This window comes from Dipodomys ordii, unplaced genomic scaffold (genome assembly GCF_000151885.1).
Source record: "Dipodomys ordii isolate 6190 unplaced genomic scaffold, Dord_2.0 Scaffold53, whole genome shotgun sequence".
Lineage (NCBI taxonomy): Eukaryota > Metazoa > Chordata > Mammalia > Rodentia > Heteromyidae > Dipodomys > Dipodomys ordii.
The window spans coordinates 6,583,959-6,610,428 of record NW_012267269.1 but is presented as its reverse complement, the minus strand read 5'-3'; the positions used below and the strand labels follow the sequence as shown (position 1 = coordinate 6,610,428).

Sequence of the window (26,470 nt, the reverse complement as noted above, 5' to 3'; positions counted from 1 at the left end):
GTGATTACAAGTTTTTAAAAAATGCCAGGTTTGTTTAAAATTGCCTTGTAAATACTAAAAATTATTAGTGTCATTAAACCTTGGCCCTTGAGTGTATAACTTTTTTATATCCTGTTCCAAACTGGGAAATACATGTAGGGATTTTGGCTGTCTCAAGAAGAAACACTTGTCATTGTTGGGAGCTAATTAGCTACCCTTCTTACTTGAAAGAACAATAGACAAATTGTGATTTTTTTTAAACTGGCTATTTAACAGACTGCTTTATTAAAATATGAAGGAAATGAGCCAAGCCAATTCAAGGAAAATGCCTGACAGTATTTGTTCCCAATGATAAAAAATGAGCTTTATAGTGAAAATTAGAATTTTAGAAAAATTTTATCTGCTATTTTTTGATTGAAAAATTTTCAATATGCAGAATGCTTTTCTGGGGAGTAATAAAATTATGATGCTTTGATACTGTAAAATGAAATGTCTCAACTTCAAAATTCAGTGATCCAACCTTTTCCAATAACCAATGTATGACATTAGAAAATCATGAGTAAAAGACCTGAAGCCCAAGACCAACTAAGGGGTTATAATAAAAGTATATGCATTTCACTGAAATGGTTGGATTATACAATACCTTTAAGAAACTACCAGTTGTTTAGTTTTGGTGCAGAATACCCATAATTAATGAAAAAGACTATGAACACATTCTTCCTCTTTCCACCTACTTATTGGTGAGGTTGAAATTTCTTTACATGCTTTATAAAAACAATTTCACACTACATTGAATGAAAACTCCCATAAAAATTCAGCTGTTTTCTAAGCCAGATTTAAAGAGATTTACAAAAATGTTAATAATGCCACTTTTCTCACTATTTTGTGTATGTGTTAGAAAATATATTTTAGCATTTTTTTCTAATTTTAACTCTTGTTAATGTGAATATCAGTGGATTTAATCCATATTAAGTCAGAGTTCTTTGAGGTTCTCAATAGTTTTAAAGGAACTAAGATTTTTTTTCAAACCAATGCATTTGTGAATTTCTGTTATGAATTCAATACACCTGGGGCTGGGAAGGTGGCTTAGTACACATAAGCAGACAATGCCGAAAGTGGTGTTGTGGCTCAAGTGGTAGAGTGCTAGCCTTGAGCTGAAGAGCTGAGAGTCCTGTCCAGAGTTTAGGCCCCACGACCAGCAAAAAAAAAAAAAAAAAAGAATTCATACACCAACCCTCTGCAACCATTCATTATTATTATCCTTTTACAGGTGAAGAAATTGAAGAACAGAGCCTAAGTAACTTTCTGGCACACATGAGAAGTAATGTTGTAAGAACTGGAACCTAGGGTCTGTGCTACCACTAAACTCTTACTTATATTCCTGCCCAAAACAAAAGCTTTGACTAACTTAATAAAGGAGACTAACACTTTTGATGACATCAGAATACTGTTTAGCATGTGCTAGTGACAATTTTTTAATAACCTGGGTGAGTAGCACTGTGACCTTTTGCTCTTGATACCAAGAAGTAAATTATATACTTTATTTCATTACATTACATAGTGTATTAATAAAATATAGTTACTTATTTGAATGCACTAATTACCATAATAAATAATTAGTGAGTCTTTGCCCTGGGCCAGGCACTATTCCAAGTACTTATTATAGAACAAGTCATTTAACTCTCAAAACATTCCTAAGAGGTAGATGCTATTATCTTCATTTTATTGGAGGAGAAACTAAGGGAGAAAGAAGTTAAGAAACTTAATGAAGGTCACACCATTAATAAGTTCTAGAGGCCAGTGTGGTACCAGAGTTCATTCTCTTACTACTTTCCTTTACTGCTTTTCTTTAGAACAAGCTAATTTCCAAAGTGCAGCTATTTTAAGTATTCTGCAACAGTGACTCTCAATCTGACAATACACTAGAATTTTTCTGGGGATACTTAAAACAGACTATTGGACACCTAGTGTTGAGTGAGACTTGAAAATTCTCCTAATCAGTTAGTAGGCAGCACTGATTCTATTGACCCAGAGACCACACTTTGAGAACCACTGCTGTAGGATGCAGAAATTCAAGGAGCTAACTGAATAGGCAAACCTGACATATAGTGAAATAAACAATGACATGTCCACCAGCTAATGGTGGGGAGGGGTTCATTGTATTAGCTATAGGCAAGATTATATTCAAGTAAGTATGATGACTGGGATGTACTTAAGCTGAAAATTATTCACTAATTAGCTGCGGCCTAAATTTAACAGTGTTTTGTATTTTATATGTTAAATGTGGAAAGGGATAGTACTTGTTAATTACTGGTGTCAGGGCTAACAGTCCTTGTTTTTCAATCTACCACCCTTCTGCATTCCAAAAGGATAGTATCAGATATTAGAAAACTATGTAAGAACAGAACTATTTATTTATGACTTCTATAAACCAGAAAGCTTTTGGTTAGAATATTCCCATTACTAGCTAAGCCCCATTGGCTCATGCTCGTAAATCCTAGTTACTCAGGAGACTGAGATATGAGGATTGTGATTCAAAGTTAGCCTGGGCAGAAAGGTCTATAAAACTCATCTCTAATTAACCACCAAAACTCCACAAGTGCCAGCCTTGAGCAAAAGAGTTCAGGGACAGTGCCCAGCCCCTGAATTCAAGTCCCAGTACTGGCTTGGAAAAGAAAACAAGAAAAAAAATTGCTCATCCATATATTCATCTATTTAAACATATAATAAGCATCAATCACACTAGCAGGCTGGCCATTAGATTCAACAATGAAATAAGAAGACAACTTCCTAAAATTAACCATAAAAAATATAAAAACAAGCTTCAGGCAAAAGGATAATGAATCAATTCTTCAATTTGTAATTTCTGCCTCAGTAATAAGAAGAAAAGACAGGTGCATTATTACCTTAGTGATATGGACAACTTGATTGGCAGCATCATCCGTCATTTCTGAGAGGCACTTTGCTACACTGATATAGAGCTCAATATCATTTCTCTGGTAAAGAAAAATCTCAGCATGTCAAATGTAACCCAAAATGAAAATAAGTTGATTCTTAATGTTTTAGCAAATAATTAGGCTTGTTTATCTCTAAGCACAGCAACTCATGTTTTAATTTCAAGCAAACCAAAATGTATGCTCAATTTTTATCATTAAAGATCTTTCTTATTTTATTTTCTCATCAAAATTCTATTGTTCTAAGTAGATTATAGGACTTTTTGTAAAATTCAAATTCAGAGGGCTTCTGAGAGGAGATGGGATATTAAGTTATTTGATGTAAGTAGTATATTGGACAATATGACGAAGGACTCTGAGTAATAAAGGATAAAGATTTCTAAGCTTGCTCATCTTCTACAGGCATCTGGTAAAAGGCTTAGCAACATTTTTGGGGGGGAGGGGCACGCAGCACTGGTTAACCTACTTTTAAAATCACTCATAACTTTGGTTCTAAATATTCAACCTCAATTTAGATCTTGGAAGCAAACACACTCCTTGTGAAGAATGTGGTTATTTCTTGCTAGCCTTCCCACCCACATCCTAAAACACACACCTTCTAGCTTTGCCAAAATGACTTTTTTAAAGAGGCCCAAACATAAATTGTCAGGAATGTAAATATTTTTGTTCCTCACCAGAATCTTATTTGGCAGAAGGTCAAAAATTTTCCCAGAAGCTTCAGAGAGCAGATTCCAGAGGTGGTGGGTTGGGCTGGGCAGTTTCATGGCCTGGCTCAGACCCTGTAAGGCACTTGGGCATAACTCAGGATTGCAAAGCGGGGAAGCTGAATTAAAGGCTGCTACCATTAAGTTTTCCACAAAGCCCTGGATCTGTTCATCAGAGATGTGTTTTATCCACAGAGGTACAGATACTAGGAGGTATTTCTTGATATTCAGCTGGATATAAAACAGAAGAGGTCAGATGTAAACAGGTAAATCTGGGTTTGCAGTTGTCAAAACTTCAAGTCATCGCTGAGTGTGAAGGAAGACAGAAATAAAAAGGTCAGATTACTTCCTTTTCCCTCGTTTTCTCACAGCCTTATGGCCCAGTGGGTCATGATGCATGGAAGTTTGGCTGTTGCAATTACTTATGATTCATACTAACTCTTGTGTATATTGTATCTGCCAATCTATTATTCAGCTGAAACCTTGAGTCTTTTCACAGAAGAGAATAAAATGCTACTTCTGAAAGTAAATGACAAGTGCTATTCAATTTTATAAAAGCCATGTTCTCCAGCAAATAGTTCCTGGAGATGAAAGGCTCACCTGCTGGAAATCAATTACTTAAATGATGCATCTGACAGTATTAATTTTTTTACAAGAAAATACAAGGAAGGAAGGTAAAATATATGAAGAAATGTCATTCTGGGGTGACCTCTGACCAAGGAACTGTCACAGTTGGGCATATGGACCTGACCAAGGTATCTCCAAGTTTGCAAGAGCCAAAAGCTACTTAATTAGTTCTCTTACTTGACATAGACTCAAAGAAGTAAGATTAGTGGGGCAGTAAGTCTAAAAGAAGTAGACTAAAAGATAGTAACATACAACAATTAAATCAGTGACTTTCCAAAAAGATCAATATAGTTGGCATGCATTTTTCAGAATTCATTTTTAAAAAAACATACCATCTCCAATAATTTTATAAGGAAATAAATTAAAAATGGGAAGCAGTTGAGCTATAACAAGGAGGATAAAAGCAAATTGATATAGTAAGAGTAGTTGCATACAGTGTGAAAACAGACCAAGGAAATCTGTTGAAATAGTTTTAGAAGGGAATAAAGGGGAAGAAAAGTGAGCGAGAGGAATGAGATTGACTGGAATACATTGTATGCATGTATAGAAATGTCAGAATGAATCCCCTTCTTGTATACTTTATATAAACTAAATTAAAAAGCAATTTGTAAATTTAAAAAGATACAAATGATCCTATACAACTTCAAATGAAAAGAGCTACTAAGCTCTAACAATGAAATGGAAGGGTTGCTAAAAATGCAATAATGTTTCTGAGGGCAACTACACAGGTTGTTAAGAAACATACCTGACTCAAAAAGAGCTTTAGTATCATGGAGTGTCCTTCCATTTATTAGCTATGCGAACTTTGTTTGACTACTAATTGTCTGTTTATTACTGTATGAAATAAATTTCTCAGAAGGCAGACATACAAAAATAGCTCATACTATGATTCTATTCTAAAGAGTTTCTAATGTTTATATGCAGTTTACATTTATATAAAAGTTCTTCTAAAAAATAATTGGCTGGGTATTGGTGGCTCATGCCTATAATCCTAGCTACTCAAGAGGCTAAGATCTGCCCATTCTGGGCAGACAAGTCCATGAGTCCAGTAAACTACTCAGAAAAAGCCAGAAGTGATGCTGTGGTTCAAGTTGTAGAGTGTTAGCATTAAGCAAAAGAAGCTCAGGAACAATGCCCAGGCCCTGAGTTCAAGCCCCAGGACTGGCAAAAAAGAGAAGAGGAGGAGGAGGCAGGGGAGGAGGGAGTAAGAAGAGGGAGAGGGAGAAGAAGAAGAAGAAAAAGAAGAAGAAGGAGGAGGAGGAGAGGAGGAGGAGAAGGAGGGGAGGAGAGGGAGGAGGAGGAGAAAGAGGAAGAGGAAAAAGAAGAAGAAGAAGAGGAGGAGGAGGACAACGAGGAGAAGAAGACAGGAGAAGAAGACTGGATCTAAATTTGTGAACAGAGAAACTGATTAAAAATAGGCCTATGTGACCTTGTGTTAAGTGATATTCTTGAAATCAACTAGAAACTTACAAAGGTAGTAAAGGTAGAAGTTTACACTTAAAATGACCATTTTTAGGGTATATAAATTATAACTCAAAGTATTTTAAAACAAGACCTGGCATAATTGTAGAGATTAAATGTGATCTCTCTAAGTATCCACCAAGTGCTGACAAGTACAAGGTATATAGTAAATGTTCAATAAGTGGCATCCTAAAGAAGTTATTTGGAACAGACAGGTAGGGTAATAAAAAAAAGTACACAGTGAGGGCACAAACCTCAATAGCATACATTTTCACTTAGAGAGCATTGGGAGCAGTAGAAAAGGCTGAATGAAGAATAGGAACTAAAGCCAAGAGTTTGAAAATGTAAAGGGTTTTGCGTGAATTTCAAAATTTAGAGCCAGATTACAGGGGGAATTCAATGACGAAGAAAATTTACTTATAATAAATGGATTAACCTCTAAGAAATCCTAGAATGGATTTTTTTTTCTATCTTAGCTTGAAATGTCAAAAGTATGTATTGTGTTAATTTCCTCTTTAAAGTGATAGATCTTCCACTCTACCTTTGAATGCCTGGAAGGTGCGAATCCTTATACTCTTATCACAAATACTATTACTTCTTCCTCATTGCAAGGGGAACATCTAGGAGGATGACATTCCAGTTCCTCCACCTCTGCCCTTCCACCTACTTTCCCTAGGGGCTCTGAATTGTTGCCTATCCAAATCCTATCAAGCCTTCAAGTTCAGCTTAATTGTTGCTTCCTTTGGGAAGGGTGGGGGGTGGAGGAGGAGGGGAAGAGGGATGATTTAACATATAGATGAGTCTTGCCTTTCTCTTAATACTCACTGAAATGTCTATGTATATCATCTCATCAAACAAACCTAGGTTGAAGTAACTTTAGTTATATGAGCTTGAGAAGGAACTTTAGTTCCTTCCTGATCATCAATTACCCTTCTTTTAATAAATGTAGTTAAAGCATGATTGGTAACGGCAATGGAGGGGTTCTAAGTCATATCATTTTTCCAATCTGTTGGCCAGCTACTCTCAATTTCTGTAAATGTCCATTTGTCCACTCTTCATTTGGAGAACACACACCCAAATGGATGTTAATCTCTCCCCAAATAGCTTTGTCCTCTGGCTGTTCAACTATCTTAATTACTACATACACTCAGACTGTGGATAAGTGGTGGTATCATCCACAGGCCTAGCAGTGCAGCTGCGTTCTGTGATGATTGTGCTTGAGTCACCATAATTTCAAGGCACAGTTGCTGTATCTCTTCTCCTGAAAGAGAAAAAAGGAAAGAAATTTCTGTAATGAAGTTGCTTCTCTGGTTCATTTTAAAACATTAAGGTCCAAAGCAAAGCATTTGCTTGGGCAATTTTTTGCAGCTTTCTTTTTTTTTTGGTCGGCCGTGGGGCTTGAACTCTGGGCTTGGGCGCTGTCCCTCAGCTCTTCAGCTCAAGGCGAGCGCTCTACCACTTGAACTACAGCACCACTTCCAGTTTTCTGGTGGTTTATTGGAGATAGGAGTCTCACGGTCTCTCCTGCCCAGGCTGGCTTTGAACCGCGATCCTCAGATCTCAGCCTCCTGAGTAGTTAGGATTACAGGCGTGAGCCACCAGTGCCCGGCTTTTGCAGCTTTCATTAGAACATTAGTAACTCAAATGGTATTTCAGGAAAAAAAAAAGTATTTCAGAAGTTCTGTGAGTGATGGGGCAAAATCTGTGTCCACTGGTACTACTGTCCCAAGTCTTGGAAATAGCAATGACCTTGAATTAGCTAGTCTTATTTCTCTTATACTCTCTGAAGCAATCTGAACACTCAAACACTATAAACACTGAAAATTTCTAGCTAACACTCTTAGTCCCTTTTTTTCCCTCTTGTCTACTTTATGTTCAGCAGTAAGATACATCTATGTGATTCTGGAATGTATTACAGGTATAGCCATCTTATTTAATGATTAGCTCTTTACAGCAGTCTGAGTCCCTTGTGTGTGGGGGCTTATTTTCCCAACCAGACCTTCTCTCTCTCCTCTCCCAAAGGATTTATCTCAAACATGGCTATTTGCAGTTCAGCATACAAAGGCAAGAGAACTGAAGAGCGTATTTTACAAATGAATTCTCTGGAAATCCAAGATGGTGACATGGTATCTTACACAGGATTAGGTTCAAATAAAAACATTTTACCAAAAAGTTGTATATATCAAAATCATCTTTAATTATCTCTACATCAATATATAAATTACTGAATTATTTTATATATTGTATGTAAGGAGGTACTATAATATCAGTGATGAAACAGCTATGACAAACCCAGAGATATAATTTTTTTGGACATTTTCAGAGCTCTTTTACTTTAGGCTCTCAAAAATAAGGTTCTTAAACCATATCTTTTATATTTTAATGCTTTTTGCAGACCATGATTTCCTGTGGATAGGGCTGATCTTAATTAAGACAGGGGGTATGGAGGTGATAAGGAGAAAGAAGGAGAAGAAAAGCTAGAAGGTGAAAAGGAGAGAGAAGAGGAAAGGAGGATACAACAAAGGGCAATTTTTTTTTTATATCTTAAGGCTAGTTCATATTCACACTTAAAGTTTCCAAGTTATTAATCATCTTTTCATCACTAAAATGAAATGTCTGAAATCAATTAACTTATATAGATAAAAGAGTTACTTAAACTCTAGTGCATGATCAGGTGACATTCTTGTCCATGCCTGGAGTGATCCTGTTCACTTAGTTTCTTAAGTTTTCCCATGGTAAGAAGCCATGGGTTTCCAAAATGAAAAATAGTTGACAGATATGGCTAAGACAGTAGAAGACTTCAAGTAATTGGATGGATACTGTCCCTCCTTGAAGAGACTTTTTTTTTTGGGGGTCCGGTCGTGGGGCCTGAACTCTGGGCCTGGGTGCTGTCCCTCAGCTCTTCAGCTCAAGGCTAGCGCTCTACCACTTGAGCCACAGCACCACTTCCGGCTTTTTTCTTTTTGCTTATGTGGTGCTGAGGAATCGAACCCAGGGCCTCAGGCATGCAAGGCAAGCGCTCTACCACTGAGCCAACTTCCCAGCCCTGTCCCTCCTTGAAACAGGAGTCAAAATATGAAATTATATTTGTATGGAGGTAGTTCCACTCTGAGTAACAGGTTGCTGTGGATGAAGCAGAAGTGTAAAGATGTGCACTCTCTCTGTCTCTCACCACAAACTCTGGTAGGAACAAGAAAGGCTCCCAATCATATCCACATTCCAACTCCTGGCCCTTCTGCATATAGTATATCGCATGGCAGAAGATCTTTGCAATCAGGTATTAAGGTAAAGGATCTTGACTTTTTCAGATTATTGTGAATTATTGAAGTAGGCCAAATGGGAACAGAAGTTATGAAACATGGATTTATGTGTCAAGGCCTGGGACTTTCATTGCTTACTTTGGAGAAGGGAGTCACATTACAAAGATGTTGGAAAAGAGAAATGGTATCTCTACCAGAGACTCCAGAAAGAAATTCATCTACTACCATGCTCTTTGGCTAGAGCTATGTTGGACTTTTGGACGTTGGAACCGTGTGGTAATAAATTAGGTTTGTTTTGAGCCAGTAGGTGTGTGGTGATTAGTTCTACAAGTCTCTACCAATTATGACACAGAATCTGTTTTTCTACTCAGATTAAATCCTAAAAGTGAAGTCTAAAGACCTAAAATCACTTAATATTTACCAAAGTTTAGCCTCATAAGTGGAGAGAGAAGTGCAGCCCAATTTGCAGGAGGAAACTGGTAGTTTTCTCCAACAGTTGCTATGGGTTTCATCACTACTTTGAGAAGGGAAGGAGGTACAGCCTCAGGACCTGTAATAAGATGGAAAAAAATTAATAATAAAATGCCTTCATAGAAGTATGAAAATAAAAATGCCAACTGTTCCTTGTCCTTTCAAAGATTTGGTATCATATCTGTAAATGTGTTCAGTCCTTAAATTTTATGCTCTGAATTGCAAATCCATTTGCAAGAGCCAGTTCCTGCTCCGCTTGTTCTTCTCTCTTTGTCTCTACAACATAGTACCATTATTTTAATTTTATCTTCTTGGAGAGGGGGAGATGACAAAGTTAAAATTGAATAAGCAAGATACTAAAAAGTTTCTATATTAGACTTAAGAAGGAAATAATCATTATACATAAAGACAAGTCAATTGAAGTTATTCAAAGGATCAGAAAGAAATAAAAGAAGAGGTAAAAATGGACAGAACAAAAGGGTGCCATTAAGCATACTAATTTATGCAAAATGGAAAATCCAGAAGGATAGAAAAAAGGCAAAGAAATATCTGGATAAAAGCAATAACATACTAAATTTGATTTTCATTAAGAAAGATATAAATCTATAGTTAAGACGTTCAAGAAAACAAAAGATTAAGCCGGGTTACAGTGGCTCACACCTGTAATTCTAGCTACTCAGGCTCGTGATTCAAAGCCAGCCAAAGCAGGAAGTCCGTAAAATCTTGTCTACAAATAACCACCAGAAAACCAGAAGTGGAGCTGTGACTCAAGTGGTAGAGCGTGCTCCTTGAGCTGAAGAGCTGAGGGACAGTGCCCAGACCCAGAGTTCAAACCCCACGACTGACGCCCCCCACCAAAAAAAAAAAGAAAGAAAGAAGATAAATGTACAGAGGTCCATACTAATACTTATTGTAATCAAATTTTCAAAGGATATTAAAAGTGACAAAGGGAAGTGATCTGTCATATATGGAAGGCCTTCTTATTGAACTGGTATATAAGAAAAAAGCTGCTTATCTTGAATTGGGATAACATTAAAGTACTAAAAGGAAAAAAAAGAAGCACTCCAAATGTTAAAACCAGAGAAATAATCTTTCAAAATTAGGAGGAAATTAAGATTCCCAGAAAAACAAAATGGAGAGAATTAGGCACTTGTAGACATGTTCTACAAAAAATGATAGCTTCAGGTTCAAAATAAAGGAATTCTGCACAACATATAGATAGTAATATGAAGACACAAAAAGAATACCTCTGGTAAGTTACATATATTAAATATTAAAGTCTTAGTTTTGTAAATCCCTTTTCATTTCCTACATGATTTTAAAAGTAAATATTATGAAGCAATAATTATAAAACTGACAAGTTACAACTGCATTCACCAAGAAGATTAGCAATTATAACATATATGAATGAAACTACATAGCCCCAAAATACATGAAGCAAACACTGACAAAGAAAGGGATAACCCAACAATAATAGTAATAGACTTCAAAGTTTTTCTGTCAATAATTGACACAGTATCTAAATAGAAGACTAGTAAAGACAGAGAAGAACTGTATAACAATATAAAACAGAGATCTAGCAAACATGAAAAAAATACTCCACTAAAAACCACCAGAATACAAATGTCAAGGGCATATGAAACATTCTCCAGAACTCATCACATATGAAAACACAACATAAGTTATAACAAATGTAAAAGTCTAAAAAAATCAATTAAGGAATTTTGATTAACAAGAATGGAATGAAACTAAAAGTTGGTAACAGATTTCCAGGAAAACTAGAACTATCACAAATATATGGGTAGCCAAAATCATTCACTTAACCAGTAAATGAAAGAAGAAATCACACAAAAATTAGAAACATTTTGAAATAAATTAAAATATAAAATATCAAAACTGATGAAATGCACCATAAGCAGTTCTCATGATTTATTGAAATTAAAAGCCTAATTTTAAAAAAGTATAAGAACTGAAACCAGTCAGCTAACTATACCTCAAGAAATTAAGAAAAGTGCAAATGCACCTAGAATTAGTAGAGGATACGAAATAACAAAAAATTTAGTTGAAGTAAGTCAAAATGGAACAGAAAAATAATGAAACAAACCCTAAATTTGGATGACAGAAAAGACTAAAAATTGACACATTTGTAACTTACGAAAAAGAGCAGGGAGAAGATGTAGATGAAATTAGAAATTCAAGTGGAGATATTTGCACTGGTCTTATAGTAATGAAAATTGTTATGAGTACACTATGAAAAACTGTTAGAAAATTTAGATTAATAATTAGATAATTGTATGCTAGATAATCTGGATTAAATAGAAAATCCCCACATAACCTACCAAAATTGAATCAGGAATAAATGAAAATACGAACAGTCATAAAATAACTAAAAAGATTAAATCAACAATGAAAGCTTTTCCTCTGTATCAGAAATAAGACAGAATGTTCATTCACAGCACTTTGTACAGAATGTTCTAGCCATAACCATCAGAAAATAAAAAGACAGATGACATGATTCCATACATTGAAAAACCAACAGAATCTTTAAAAAAAACATTAATACATCTAAAAAGAATTAAAGTTTCAGGGCATAAGGTCAAAATAAAAAAATTAGTTTATTTCTACATTCCATCAATAAATAACATGAAAAGCAAATTAAGAAAAGAAATTAGAAACAATTGCAAGAAAGAATAAACATCTGAATCCTTATCTTGGGGTTCATTTCGGCTAACATCAACTTGTCTTAGACATATACTAGTAATTGCAAATAAAGGAAACCATGAGACCTATGTTTCTTTGGGCCTGGCTTACTTCACTTAATATAATTTTTTCCAAGTCTTCCCATTTCCTAACAAATGGGGCAATGTCACTCTTTCTGATGGAGGCATAGAATTCCATTGTGTATATATACCACATTTTCTTGATCCATTCATCTACTGAGGAGAAGGGAAAAAACAAATTGTTTAAATAGGGATACAGGTGGACCCATTGCAACCATGAGATGTACAAGATGTTATGTCGAAAAATGAACTTTACAACTTTGGGTGGGGGAGAGTTTGGAGGGGGCAGGGGGAAATGGGATGGGAAGGGGAAACAAAGGAGGAGACAACAATGCTTGATAAGAAATGTACTCATTATCTTGCCCATGTAATTGTAACCCCTTTGTACGGTATTTTGACAATAAAAAAAATAGAAGAAAAAAAAAGAAAAGAAATTAGAAGTAATAAGCACTAAAAATTTAAATATCAGAGAATAAATTAAGGCAAAATGAAAGAGTATTTGAAGAGTATAAAATATTATTTAGAGAAATTAAAGAACTGAAGTAAATGGAAAGATATCTCATGGTCACAGACTGGAATACTTAACATTATTAAGGTAACAACAATACTCAAAGGAACCTAAAGATTCAATATAATCGCTACCAAATTTCCAAGATCATTTTTTGTCAGAAGAAGAAAATTAATAATTTAATTATTATGGAATTTCAAGGCCCTCAAATAGCTAATACAAACTTGGTAATGAAAAAGTTGAAGAATTTATATGTACCAATTTCAAAACTTATTACAGAAGTACAGTAATCTAAACAATGTGAAATTGGCACATAGAAGGATAGACATACAGCAGTAGAACATAATTGAGAGTCTAGAAATAAAGTTGTATGTTTAAAGTAAACTGATTTTTGAAGTGGTGCCAATACATTGTCTCTGCAGTAAATGGTCCTGAAACTACATTCATATGCAAACGAATGATTTTGGCACCTATATAAAGATTAACTCTGAATAGTTAGAAACCTAATATTAAAGCTAAACAATAAAGTTCTTACAGGAAACAGGAGTGCATCTTGATCTTAAGATTTGGCAATGTATTCTAAGATATGCCACTAAACCATGATTGACAAAAGAGAAACATAAACTATACTCCATTAAGATGCAAAAGCTTCATACAACTAAGAATATTGTCCAGAAAGTAAAAAAACAACTTAAGCAGGAAATTTTGCAAGTCAAAGATCTGAATCTAGTTAGGTGCTGGTGGCTCATCCCTATAATTCTAGCCATTCTAGAAGCTGACAACTAAGAATCACAGTTCGAAGCCAGTGGCGACAGAAAAAAATCATCTCCAATTAACCAGCGATATGCCAGAGGTAAAGGTGTGGCTCAAGTGGTAGAGCATTAGCCTTGATAAAATGCCAGCAAGAGCGTGCGGCCCAAGTTCAACTACCATACCAACACACACACACACACACACACACACACACGAGATCTGAATCTAGTATCCAGAGTATACAAAAAACTTAAACATCAAAAGATAACCTACTAGTTTTTCAGGGATAAATCATTTGGAAATTATTTCTCCAAAGAAAAGAGTATAATATGATGGTACTGTCCATCAAGAAGCAGGATATGGTGGTGCACAATCCCAGCACTGAAAAAGAAGGCTAAAGTAAGAGGATTCAAAATTTGAGGCCAGCCTATACTGCATATCAAGTTCAAAGCCAGCCTAGGCTACAGAATGAGACCAGGTCTCTCAACTTCAAATTAAAATATGACCATCCAACAAAGATATGAGAAGATGTTCAACATCATTACCTATAAGAAAAATACAAAGCAACATTAGACTCTATTTCACATGGCAATACTATAACAATACAATGAAAAATAGCTGGCAAGGATTTGTGAAAATCAGAATCCTTACATACTGGGAATGTAAATATAAAACAGTATAGCCACTTCATTGAAATTTGGCAGTTTTTCAAAAGGTTAAAAGGAATTTCCATGTGATCCCAATCTCACAAACACAGGCACACACACTCGAACTGAAATCAGGAGTTTAAATAAAACACCGAACACAGCTATTCACAACAATACTATTTGTAATAGCCAGAAGGTATAAACAACCCAGATATTCATTATATGATTAATAGAAAAGAGAAGCATACAATGGATTATTATTATTCAGCTATACGAGAAGGAATGAAGAGATGAACCTTGTAAACAGCATGCTAAGGGAAAAGAAACATCTGATACAAGTCTATCAAAGTAAAGCACAGAAAAAGCAAACCCATAGAAATAAACATGAGTATTGTTAGTAAGGGCTAGCAGAAGGTGGGGGGCAACTTATCAATGGAATCCAGGTTTCCCTTTGAGATGATGAAAATATTGGGACAATATATTGGTGCCTGGTATTCTGGTATTCCTCATCCTGGTATTCCAAAGAACTGGGAATAGAATTTCTGTTCTTGGATTCTGGTAATCTTAACAATAAATATGTTTCCTTTTGATCAGTTTAATTAAGTTATGGCTTTCTGCAAACAAAAAGTATTCTAACATATTTGCTATCTAGCTATTGGCCTCAGGACTCCACCAAAAGTGCCTGTGCTAAGAGTTCTAATGGCCTTAGATCTAATGCCAAATTCAAGGTCATTTTCCTCCCAGAAAATGCAGCAATAACTGCTTCTGGACTGTTCCTCTACTGAGGCTAACCTGAGCTCATCTATGCTCACAATTTCAAATATTACTTATGTGTGGATGGCTATAAATCCTTTTAATCCAGGCCTTCCTCCCTCCCTCATATTTCAAACTTTCATTTTCAATAAGAAAACTCTTAAAAATTTGCAATCAATTGTTTCCTAGTCTAGGGATTCATCCACAGACCTCCTAACCTTTGATCTTTTTATTAATGAAACCAACAGTGTAGCTTACAACATTTCACCTCTATTATTCTTGCTTTTTAAAAGCGACTCCTACCACTTTTCTATGTTGTACAATGCAGAAACTGATGTTTTATTTCTGTGTCATGTTGAGGTACTATGCTGAGAATTCAGCAAATTTTTTTTCTTTACAAGAAAAAGAAAGTAAATAGTCTCATAAACACATTCATTAATTCAAATATTTATTGGGTATTCATTAGATACTGAGCACTGTTTTCAACAATGAAGACAGAGGTAAACATGATAGAATAGGTCTTGCCCTCATGGAGTGTCTATTTAAACAAAAGAAGGAAAAAACCCCACAAGGCTTAAGTCAGGTGTGATCCATATAATAAAATTAACATGCTGAAAGGAAGAAAATTGGTTGGCTATTCACAACCCTATACTAATTACACAATACAGAATGTTGGTTAAAGACTGGAGTCTTTGATTTAACACTCACTCACACACACACACACACACACACACACACACACAATAAAAACAAAACTCAAAAATTAATTTGCTTTTTTAAGAGTCTTTGGGTTCCAAAGAAACAGGTTCCATGGTTTCCCTTATTGCAATAACCAGTATATGTCTGAGACAAGCAGAAAAGGTCAGATAAGTTGATGTTAGGTGAAATGAACCCCAAGATAAAGATTCAAATGGTTTTCCTTTCATGTGATTGTTTCTAACATATTTATAAGATGATTTCTTTGTTGCTTTCTATGTCCCTCCCCCACGGTATAACCCCTGCTTTCACTGTATTTGATGTCGGTATAATTTGTGGAGAGGAAGGGAAAAAACAAATCGTTTAAATAGGGATACAGGCGGACCCATTGCAACAATGAGATGTACAAGTCATTATGTCGAAAAACAAACTTTACAACTTTGGTGGTGGGGGGGGCGAGGTGAAGAGGGGGAAGGGATGAGAAGGGGAAACAAAGGAGGAGGCAACAATGCTTGATAAGAAATGTACTCATTTTCTTGCCCATGTAATTGTAACCCCTCTGTATGATATTTCACAATAAAAAATAAATTAAAAAAAGAGTCCTTGGGTAAAAGATTCATATAAAAGGTTTGATGAGCTAGCAAACATGATAAATATACACATAGTATAACATCTCATAGAAAATCTTTAATTCACAAGCAGATGTATATTTTAAAAGATTTTTATATTAAGTACTTTCCAAATTTCATAAAGTTTTATTCCAGATCTGACAGAATTCACTATTGCATTTTTCAGAGGATCTAAGGACCAAAAAAGACATCAACTTTTCCTCTAATACTGGGACCCCCAGTATTATGACTATTTTTAAGATGTTTTATTGCTTAGGTAATAAGCACTCCTTTGACAAGACAATGAACTTTCACCAGTGACTGCATTTTAGTATATACATACTGCTTTTATATTCGCTGACTTGATCTGATATACAGTCAAGTGTCAGAAACAAGGAGAACTTGTAAAATGGAGAATAGAGTTGAAAATCATGTCCATAATGCAATATAATAAATCTCCCACATTTAAAAGTGTTGAGAGCTGGGCACCAGTGGCTCACACCTGTAACCATAGCTGCTCAGGAGAATAAGCTCTGAAGATCGTGGTTCAAAGCCAGCCTAGGCAAGAAAGTCCATGAGATTCTTATCTCTAATTAATCACAGAAAAAGCCACAAGTAGTGCTAGTGGTAGAGTGCTAGCCTTGAGAAAAAGGAGCCCAGAGACAGTGTCCAGGCCCAGAGTTCAACCGGTGAGGGGTTGGGCGTAGGAGTGCTTGGAATCAATATTGAGTAGCATATCTAGAATCACATAAAATTTCCCACTATATGTGTGGGGTGCTGATTTTGACACTAGCTAGAATAAAGGGAACTGTAAGGAATGAAGAAAATATTTGGTAGTTCTATTCATTGGGTGGGAGAGGTATACAAAGAAAGGGAGTACCAAAACCAATAAAGTACAGTCTAGGTTCCATTCCTAGTGATATTTAGCATAGGACAAAAATAATCCAAATATGAACAACAAGAATGATCAGTTTCCTTATTTCAAACAATTGTCTTAGATAAGAAGAAATACTGGAATATTTTAGGAACAATAGATTTGAAATTGAGAGTGCCTGTGGTACTTGTTAAAAAGATACAGATGTTCCAAAATCTGAATCTAAATTTGCTTTATGTCTCTCATACATTTGGCAGCTGCAAAGTAATAAGTAGCATATTTGAACATGAGATATTACAAGAGGACACATTATCAAACATACTTTGACTACACTTGAGTATCAGATCTTATTGTCACAAGGCATATGGGTACCTCCAGGATAAGTCTGACAAAAAACAGACTTACAGCTAGGGTGTGTGTATATTCTTTGACTTTACCTGTATAGTACAGACATATCTATAGTTTCTTCATCTTAGGTGTTGCTACAGACCACTTAGCTTATAAGTCAGTGAGGGCAAGAACATGCAGGAGTGAACACACATACACACACACACACACACACACACACACACACACACACACACACACACTGCAGATATTTAAGTATTTGAATACTATTATATGCCAGGTAGTCTGTTCTAAGCATTTAGCATGGCATAGAAATGTTGTTCCTAATCACTGAGGAAATTGAAATCTAATGAGAAAAACAGTTATTTATGTGTGTGTGTGTGGGGGGGGTGTTGGTTATGGGACTTAAACTCAGGGCCTTGAGCTCTTTCACTCAAGACTATGCTCTCCACTTGAGCCACAGCTCTACTTCCAGTTTTCTGGTGGTTAATTGGAGATAAGTCTCACGGACTTTTCTGCCTGGGCTGGCTTTGAGTTGTGATCCTCATATCTTAGCCTGCTGAGTATCTAGGATTACAGACATGAGCCATCAGTGCCCTGCAGAGAAAGGCAAATTTTAAAAGAAATATTAATAATTATATAGATAATGACACATATATAAAGTACTCTGAAAAACAGAAAGTATAATCCGAAAAACCTAATCTAATCTGGAAACATCATGGAAGGCCCTATTTTATCTTACACCAAAACAAAATGTCTAAAGATAGAAAAGATGAGTATGATTTTTCTAGACAAAATCCACAGGAAGAGATAATTATATAGCTTGTCTGTAAGAACAATGAGATGCTCTGTTCCTACCAGAAACTATTCTACAACCAAGACAGTTGTTGAAACAATTCATGACTGAAAAATCAGTCAAATTGTAAATGCTGGTAGGGTATTCTGCCTTAAGAACAAACTTTAACAACATTCAGAGTTACCAAACACAAACAACCCAAGACTCTGCAAGAGGGAGTCCAACAAGCTATCACAGCATTATTCACCATAGCTAAGATATGGGACCAACCCAGATGTCCCTCAGTAGACAAATGGATCAAGAAAATGTGATATATAAAATGGAATTCTATGCTTCTAGCAGAAAGAATGATACCTCCCCATTAGTTAGGAAATGGAAAGACTTGGAAAAAATCTTGTTAAGTGAAGTAAGCCAGAGCCAAAGAAATATAGGTCCCATGGTTTCTCTTATTTGCAATAACTAGTATACATCTAGGATAATCTTATCAGATGAGCAGAAAAGCTCAAAAGCTATGTATGTATGACCATATAAGATGATGCTAAGCAAAATGAACCCCAAGATATGGACACAAGAGGATTTTTTGTTGTTGTTGTTTTTAATGTACTATGTGATTTTTTTTGTTTCTTTTGTATGTTTGTTCCCCCTATGGTATATCTTCTGTTGTCACTGTATTTGATTTTGGTACCCTGATTTTGTATATACACTTATCTAATTTGGAGAGGGAAAAGGGAATAACAAAATGCTGAAAGGACATAAGATGACCCATTGAAACAATGATATCCACTAAGTTGGAAATGAACTTTACAACTTGGGCAGGGGGAGTGAGAGATGTACTCATTCCCTACTCATGTAATCCCTCTGTATAGCATCTTTACAATAAATTATTTTTAAAAGAGCCTGAGTGTCGCTGGCAGCTTAGCAAGACTGTGGTTTAAAGGTAGCAGGAGATTGATAACATATGTGTGGTCTGATCAAATACACTGAGAACACTGAAAGCTTAGTTTTTTCCTGTAAGAGAAGAAAGTTAGAAATATGAAGGTGGTGTTGTAAATAAAACTGCAGATAACATGAGGCAGATTTAAACATATGTATAGATACAGATTCAGAAATACAAACATAAAAGAAAGAGAAAGACTATTTCCTGGCTGTGTCAATGGAACAGGTCTGGGAGCAGTGAGTTTTACTTCATAAGCAATACAGACTTTGAGCTCAGATCCTGGCTTTTAAATACCATCCCTTTCCCAAAGGAAACTAGGCTACTTGCCTATTATACAGCTGATGACCAAACAGCTAATCCAAGAACATCCTGTGTCACAAAATGAGGACAAACAGAATGATAAGGTCATGTCAAAAGGACACAAGAGCTACTTGAAGAAGCTTACTGGTCAAATCTAGGGCAACTTGAATAACCAATAATGAATCAAATTGAATAATAAATGAATAAAATAGGAAATTAAGTTCACACTAATGCAAAGAATGGAAGGAAATGAAGGGAGAAAGTAATAGAAATCTCATTCTTAGAGTGGATATATACATTATAAAAGGTATATAGAATAATAAAACTTAAAAAATCATCTTTTGGAAATTATTATAGTAATAATTTCCTTTCCCTTCCTTCTCTCTCTCTTTTCCTCCCTTCTTCCCTCCCTTTTTCCTTTCTTCCCTTCCTTCTCCCACCGTCTGTTGTGGGTCAAACCAAGGGCCTTGCTCATGCTAGGTGGGTACTTAACTACTGAGCTATCTCTGTTTTTTACATACTAATAATTAATTCAAACAAGATGTGTTAATGGATAACAAAACTGGAGAAAAAATAGAATGAAAAATAAGAAATGTATAGAAGCTTAAAATATCTCCACACAAACATTTACTAATGATAAAGGATAAAAAATAATTTAATTTGGAGAAACCCAGAAGACACCTTACCCAACCTTAATGTCACAGTAGAGGGAGACAGATATCACGTGCTACCTGATGTGCTGCAGTAAAAAGAAGAGTTCCATTTCTATGATACCACTGACTTACCTCTGAAGAATGTTCTATAAAATTAGCTAGATTGTTTTAGAAGGGCTTCTAGTCTCAGAATATGTTAAAGTCATAATAACACATAATTGTTTCAGATTTTAGATGCCTGAAAAAAAATGACAAGGAACTGTCGAACAACATATCAGACTGAACTTCTCCTATTATAGATGCCATTGGGATTGTTAGTGAAATGAGTAGTGTCCTCTGGGTGACGGGAAAATAAGGGTGTTTTCTTATAGTCTGTAGCTTTCTTGCAACATTTTTATAAAAATTTTCAACTTTTCCCTAAGTTTGAAATCATTTCAATATTAAAGGCTAAAAAGTACAAATCTAAAAAAACAGGTATTATCAACTTAAATTGTAGGAAAAAAACCCTCTTAAATAATAAATATATACAAATATATTCATTCTTTTGGGCAATTAGATGTAAATAAAAGCGCTCTTAAAAAATTATTGTCAAGGTGATGGACAGGAGTTACAATTACATAAGTAAGGTAGTGATTGCATTTCTCGTTTAACTTGTTACCCCTTCCCTTATTTTTCTCTTGCCCCAACATATTGTCTTGTGAGTATTGCTGCTGCATAGGTTCCCCCTTTTACTTTTGTCCCGCCATTTTGTTGTACCCTTTTCCCTTCCCTAATTCAGTTAAACATATATACAATACCCAGGGTACCAAAATTGAATACAGTGAAACAGGGGATAAACCATAGCGGGGGAAAAACACAATAGAAAAAGGAAATCATGTAGTAGATTGAGAACAACAACAAGAACAACAACAAAAACCCCTTGTGACCACATCTTGGGGTTCATTTTGCTTAGCATCATCTTATATGGTCATATGTACATAGCTACTGAGCTATTCTGCTCAATAAATAAAAGCACTCTTAAGGTATCATATTCTTTTTTCAGTTGTGGGGCTTGAACTCTGGGCCTGGGCACTGTCCCTGAGCTCTTCAGCTCCAGGCGAGCATTCTACCACTTGAGCGATAGTACTGCTTCTGGTTTTCTGGTGGTTTTTTGGAGATAAGAGTCTCGCAGACTTTCCTGCCTAGGTTGGCTTTGAACCATGATCCTCAGATCTCAGTATCCTTAGTAGTTAGGATTACAGGCATGAGCCACTAGCACTGGACTGCCTTTTATTATCAGTGCCTTATCTATACATTGTTTTTCTTTATTATATGATATTATTACTAGAAAGTATTTATATTGTTTTCTGTGGACCGTTGTATAAAGTGATATATCCCTTATAAATTCCATTTTTTTATTTCTTTGTTCACTGTACAGTGGTCACAAAGACTTAGAGACTTGAGTGTCCTCCTTGAATTTACACAGCCAGCAAGTAGTGGAAGTAAGATACAAACCCAGGCAGTCTGGCTCCCACACTTTTAACCTCTATAACATACTGCTTTGATTCATACAGGGTTTAAGAACTAAAAACTAGCATAATTTTTTGAAGAGCAAAGAAGGCATGTCATTCATCTACATGAAATCTTCATACTGTGGCCCATTAATAAACTGCCGAGACTTTATCTTAAGGAAATATACAGTAGAAGAGAAAAAGCTACATGCATAAAGATGTTCACTATGGTGGACAAATTTTAAATGTCCAACAATGAAATGATTAATAATGTCTTGTTTGTAACTCTGAATTTAAAATATAAAGTATATATATGTATAAATATATTTGGAAACATGTAAAAATTATGTATGCATAAAAGCAATAATATTAAAATATTAATATTAATACCTAAAATGATCAGATAAAACCATGGGAAAGGAACTTACTTTTCCCTTTGAGATATTTTAATGTTTACAGAAAGAAAATAGAAATCAAATCCACATAAAACATATCCTATTTACAAATGTCTAGTAAGTGATGCAAAAGGATTCTTACCATACTTTCTCCAACTTCCTTTTAGAGGAGATGGGTGGTAATTATGTCCATTTACATGGAAAATCATTAAAGATGAAAAAAATAACTAAAGTTCTTTTAAGAAATAATATAAAATTTTGAACCACAACATGTACATTTACAAGGATATAAATGGAAGTATCTTTAGGTGGAGATATTACAGAGGATTCTAATTCTTTATACCATTTTTATTTGTGATGAACACATATAACTCACTTCTAACAACATTTCTCAAGGGCTATAAAGATAAATTATCACTAAAACTTCAGATTTTCAAAAATGATGAATGATCTTGGTGTCAAACTCCATACTTTCATAAAACGATGACTTTCTCACAATATTTACTTTATATCCAGAGTTCATTAGTTTTGTTCCTTTCCTAAATACCATCTCAAAAACTCTAGAAAGCACAAAAAATAGTGAGATTATGTTTACAAATAATATGTGCATAATCCCACTACTTAGGAATATAGATCACCAATGAAGGAAGTACCATTCATTGACTGTGCCACATGCATTTAAATGTATTTTCCTCAGACAACACTTCTTACTGTAAAACTTAAAGACCAATAGAAAACTACAGCTTAGAAAGCATTCAGCACATTCCCTAGAAATAGGATAACAAAAACAATTCTATATGTAGAAATACTTAATATTAACATTAAAAAGAAATTATGACTTTATTAAGTACTTTTTCAAATGTTTTAAAAGTGGATAAAATATTGATAAAACATATATGTTTTCTCTTTACATTTAGATTTCATCAATTAGTAGAAAAGAAGATAAAATAGTTAAGAATCAAAAAGAAAAGGCTATTTCTGGGGTGGAGGAAGTAATATAAGAAGATAGTGAACTAGGCACAAAGATTTGAAGCCTAGCATAGTAAAGAAATGTCCCCATGACTAGAGGAAAATGATGACAAAGTTTAAGGGACAACATATCGGACAATAAAAAGGAAGGCCTTTAGAGAAGAAAAGAGAAGATCCCACAAAAATATAAAGAAATTATTTTTAAAATCATCAAATGGATTCCTTAAGAACCAAAGGAATTTCATTTACTTGCTATGGTTTTAAAGTGAGGGCTCTATAAAGAAATGGATGCTATGAACAGCTGGTATATTCTGTCATGCAAGTATTAATATATCTAAAATGAGAAAAGTACTAAGCATCAGAAAGCAAATTAAAATGCTCACTACTCAAATCTGATTGGCTATATTGGAAATCACCATGCCCAGTCTTATGCTGCCATATAAGAATGTATCAGGGACAACCTTACACATTTTTTTCTTCTGTAAGTTATTAAAGTGAAAAACAGCATCCAGAAGTAATGAAACCATGCCATCTCTGAAGTGTCTATCTTCTGACTGTGCCAAGCACAATTATCATTCTCTAAAACTATTTCTTCCTCAAAAGAGTTCACCCAAGTTGTTATCCTTCCTATCAGCAGCCCCACTGGGCTTTGCTGAGTGACATCCAGACATTTAAACTCAAAAGCTGCTTCAGAAGGGAGTTATTAAAATTCAAATGAGCTGGGCATATTGAAGAAGAAAACACTCGTTTGCATGCACACCTCCGCTTTTGGCCATCCCATTTAGTCCCATAGAGCAGGGTCTGGTTTTGTTTTTGTAAATGGGCTTGGGAGGCCGAGGTCAGCCTCCCACGGCCCCCACTCCTCTGGGGTCATCATTAGTAATGTGTAAGGCTGAATAGATTTTTCCTGTGAATCTAGCCAGCAAACCTGACAGGAAGGCAGCCCTCTCCCACAACCTGAAAATGCCAAAAATCCAATTGGTAATATGGCATTTTTAATACTTCATTAATCTGCTTTCAAACAGCTTTCAGCAAGACTGCACATCACAACACCAATTCCACTGCCACCTGATTTTTCAGCCTTGGAGTGGAACAGTTCCTGTTATACCATGACTATGTAATCATAAAAATGTCACATTTAAGCAAGAATTCCCCATAAGATTCGGAGGAAATTTATTTCTGCAAGAAAATATAGATCTGTGGAGTCAAAATGACATTTTATTTACTAGAAAAGGAAAAAGAGTCTTTTATTTGACCTAAGATTTATTTTATTTCTCATGGAAATACCGTACCATATAATCATTTACATAAGATAATAATGAACAACCTAATGAAAATAACAAAAATATGTAGTTCTAACATTATTCTGGCCATGGAAACTTTAGATGCACATTTAGTAAGAATTCAATTTCTTATGAAAGAAGACCTATTATATCTATTACAAGTCGATTTAATTCATAGTAATATGGCCATTAAACTAACCTGTACATTACATGTAATATGTATATATGCCATGTACTAAAATGACATTCTATTGAGAAACACTAAAAACAAATAGCTGAATTCCTAAGTCTAGGATAATGGTACTACTTCGTAACTCCAGACTAAAGAAATGTGTCTCCAAACTACAAACATAGTTCATTGTCTGGAAGCTGTAGGGATTACTGTACCCAGTAGGAAATCAGACAAAGTAACCTTAACTTCCTTTCTAAAGCTCAGATCTTCATTAGCCAAAATGTTTCCTCCAGATTTAGTCTTGGTTTTTATTTAACACTCTTTTTAAAACTCTTCCTTTTCAAAATTACCATGGTCTTAATATAAATGCAAGCAGTGATTTTTACCTAACCTAGAACAAATGAAATGGCAAATATCAATGAAAGAATATTTTATTAACAAATCTGGTCTCCAGGACATGTTTAGAACTAATGCACATTTTTTCTCTCATAGTTCTAAAAAGTATGTGTGTATCATTAGAGAACATGTCTCTCATAACTCACATGGCATTGTTCTGGCTCCACTTAAGACAAAAGGCACTCAATCTCTGTCTTCAAACTGCTTGTGCTCTAATGTGAATGGTAGGAATATAGACTCACAAAAAAAATGTGTGCAGAGAAAACACACAAACTGAAAACAGAAACTAAAGCTAGTGACTCTAATAACACAGAATAACCACTATATGTGACTGCACAAAGTACAGACCTTCTTCCAAGACAGTGTTGGGATACAAACTGCACCCAGGTACGTTTTCTCTTCTTAGATCATAGTCACTTGAAATTGATGGGGAAAGTGATATGTGTTTACACTTTTAAAACAGCCAAATGGAAAATTAAGGTTTCACAGAGCCACCACAATCAGAGACTACTATTCCAAGAGACTACAACATGTATATATTTATGTAACAATTATTGTAGCTAACACTTCTGATCATCTCTATTAGAAAGATGATTTATTATAAGAAAATAGTCTTTCAAATCTATATTGTTAAATTCTAGAGATTCTAGGACACACAAACTTAACATGGAGGGCGAGAGAATGATAAAATTCAAGGAATGTGTTCACTTGCCTTTTTTCCCTGCTGTAATGAAGAAGCCAATCGCTGCTCTAATAAAACTGCTTTCAGGCAAATAGCTATAGTCAGTTGGAACTGTGGAGACAGAAAATGATCAAATTAGTGAACTTGGCAGGACTAATGAAGGAGAGATAACGATCTCATGCTGCCATATCTGCCCAGAGACAAAGTGGAAATGTTTGTGCCATTAATTTCAGCACAATATTCTATGGCTACAACTAATTCTATTAGATTAAATGACCGGCATTGAAGTAATCACTTAAGTTATGTGGTCAGATTCAAAATGGCAACAAACCTAGTAGAGGCTACAAAAGAATCACAGAGAATGAATATTTGAGTGAAGCTGTTTAAAAATCCTTTCAATATTGTCACATCAATGAGCCCAGGTCAGTGACCTCCTTAGGGGCAGCAAGAGTCTGCTGGCTTTGTAGGTTTAGCCCACTATTCTCAGGGTAACTGTAGGACATGCTGAATCAGATATATGAACCATGGAAGTTCAGTGACCAATATTAACAGCTCCAGTCTCTTTCCTACGGAAGAGACCTGTAAGTGTCCAATATGTGCAAATAACTGGATGTGGCTGCTGACCTGGAACCGTGAGGCAGTGACATTTACGCTAGTTGAGTCCTAGGGTTTCCTAAATCCTTTTCCTCCCAGTCTTCTGTAATTGTTTTATGAGGTAGTTTTTTTGCTATAATAAATGGCTCAATTGGAAAATTCCATCAAGAACAAGTAGTTGTATTTTTCCAGATGCAGAATGACTTTGTTCAGAAAAACCTGGGTATAAGATGATTCACTCCTTTGTGATTTGAGTTTGTGTGTGCCAGATTTCATAACAAGACCAAGATCAGAGACATTGTTTGCAAGCTCACATAAAAAGGCAAAAACTGGACATACACTAATTTATCAGGATACTTTTTTTTTTTTTTTTTTTTGCC

At 35.2% G+C, this 26,470-nt stretch overlaps 1 protein-coding gene across 2 annotated transcripts in view; it reads right to left on the bottom strand.

The window, feature by feature from the left end:
* The window catches only part of Focad (focadhesin), a 274,302-nt gene that overhangs the window by 8,368 nt on the left and 239,464 nt on the right, over positions 1–26,470 (bottom strand). For both annotated transcript variants that reach the window (XM_013020828.1, XM_013020829.1), the window contains 5 exons: positions 25,527–25,607; positions 9,407–9,535; positions 6,871–6,986; positions 3,608–3,868; positions 2,886–2,975 (listed from right to left, as the gene is read on the bottom strand). In XM_013020828.1, coding sequence (XP_012876282.1) covers positions 2,886–2,975; positions 3,608–3,868; positions 6,871–6,986; positions 9,407–9,535; positions 25,527–25,607 — 677 coding nt within the window. The remainder of the gene's footprint in view (positions 1–2,885; positions 2,976–3,607; positions 3,869–6,870; positions 6,987–9,406; positions 9,536–25,526; positions 25,608–26,470) is intronic.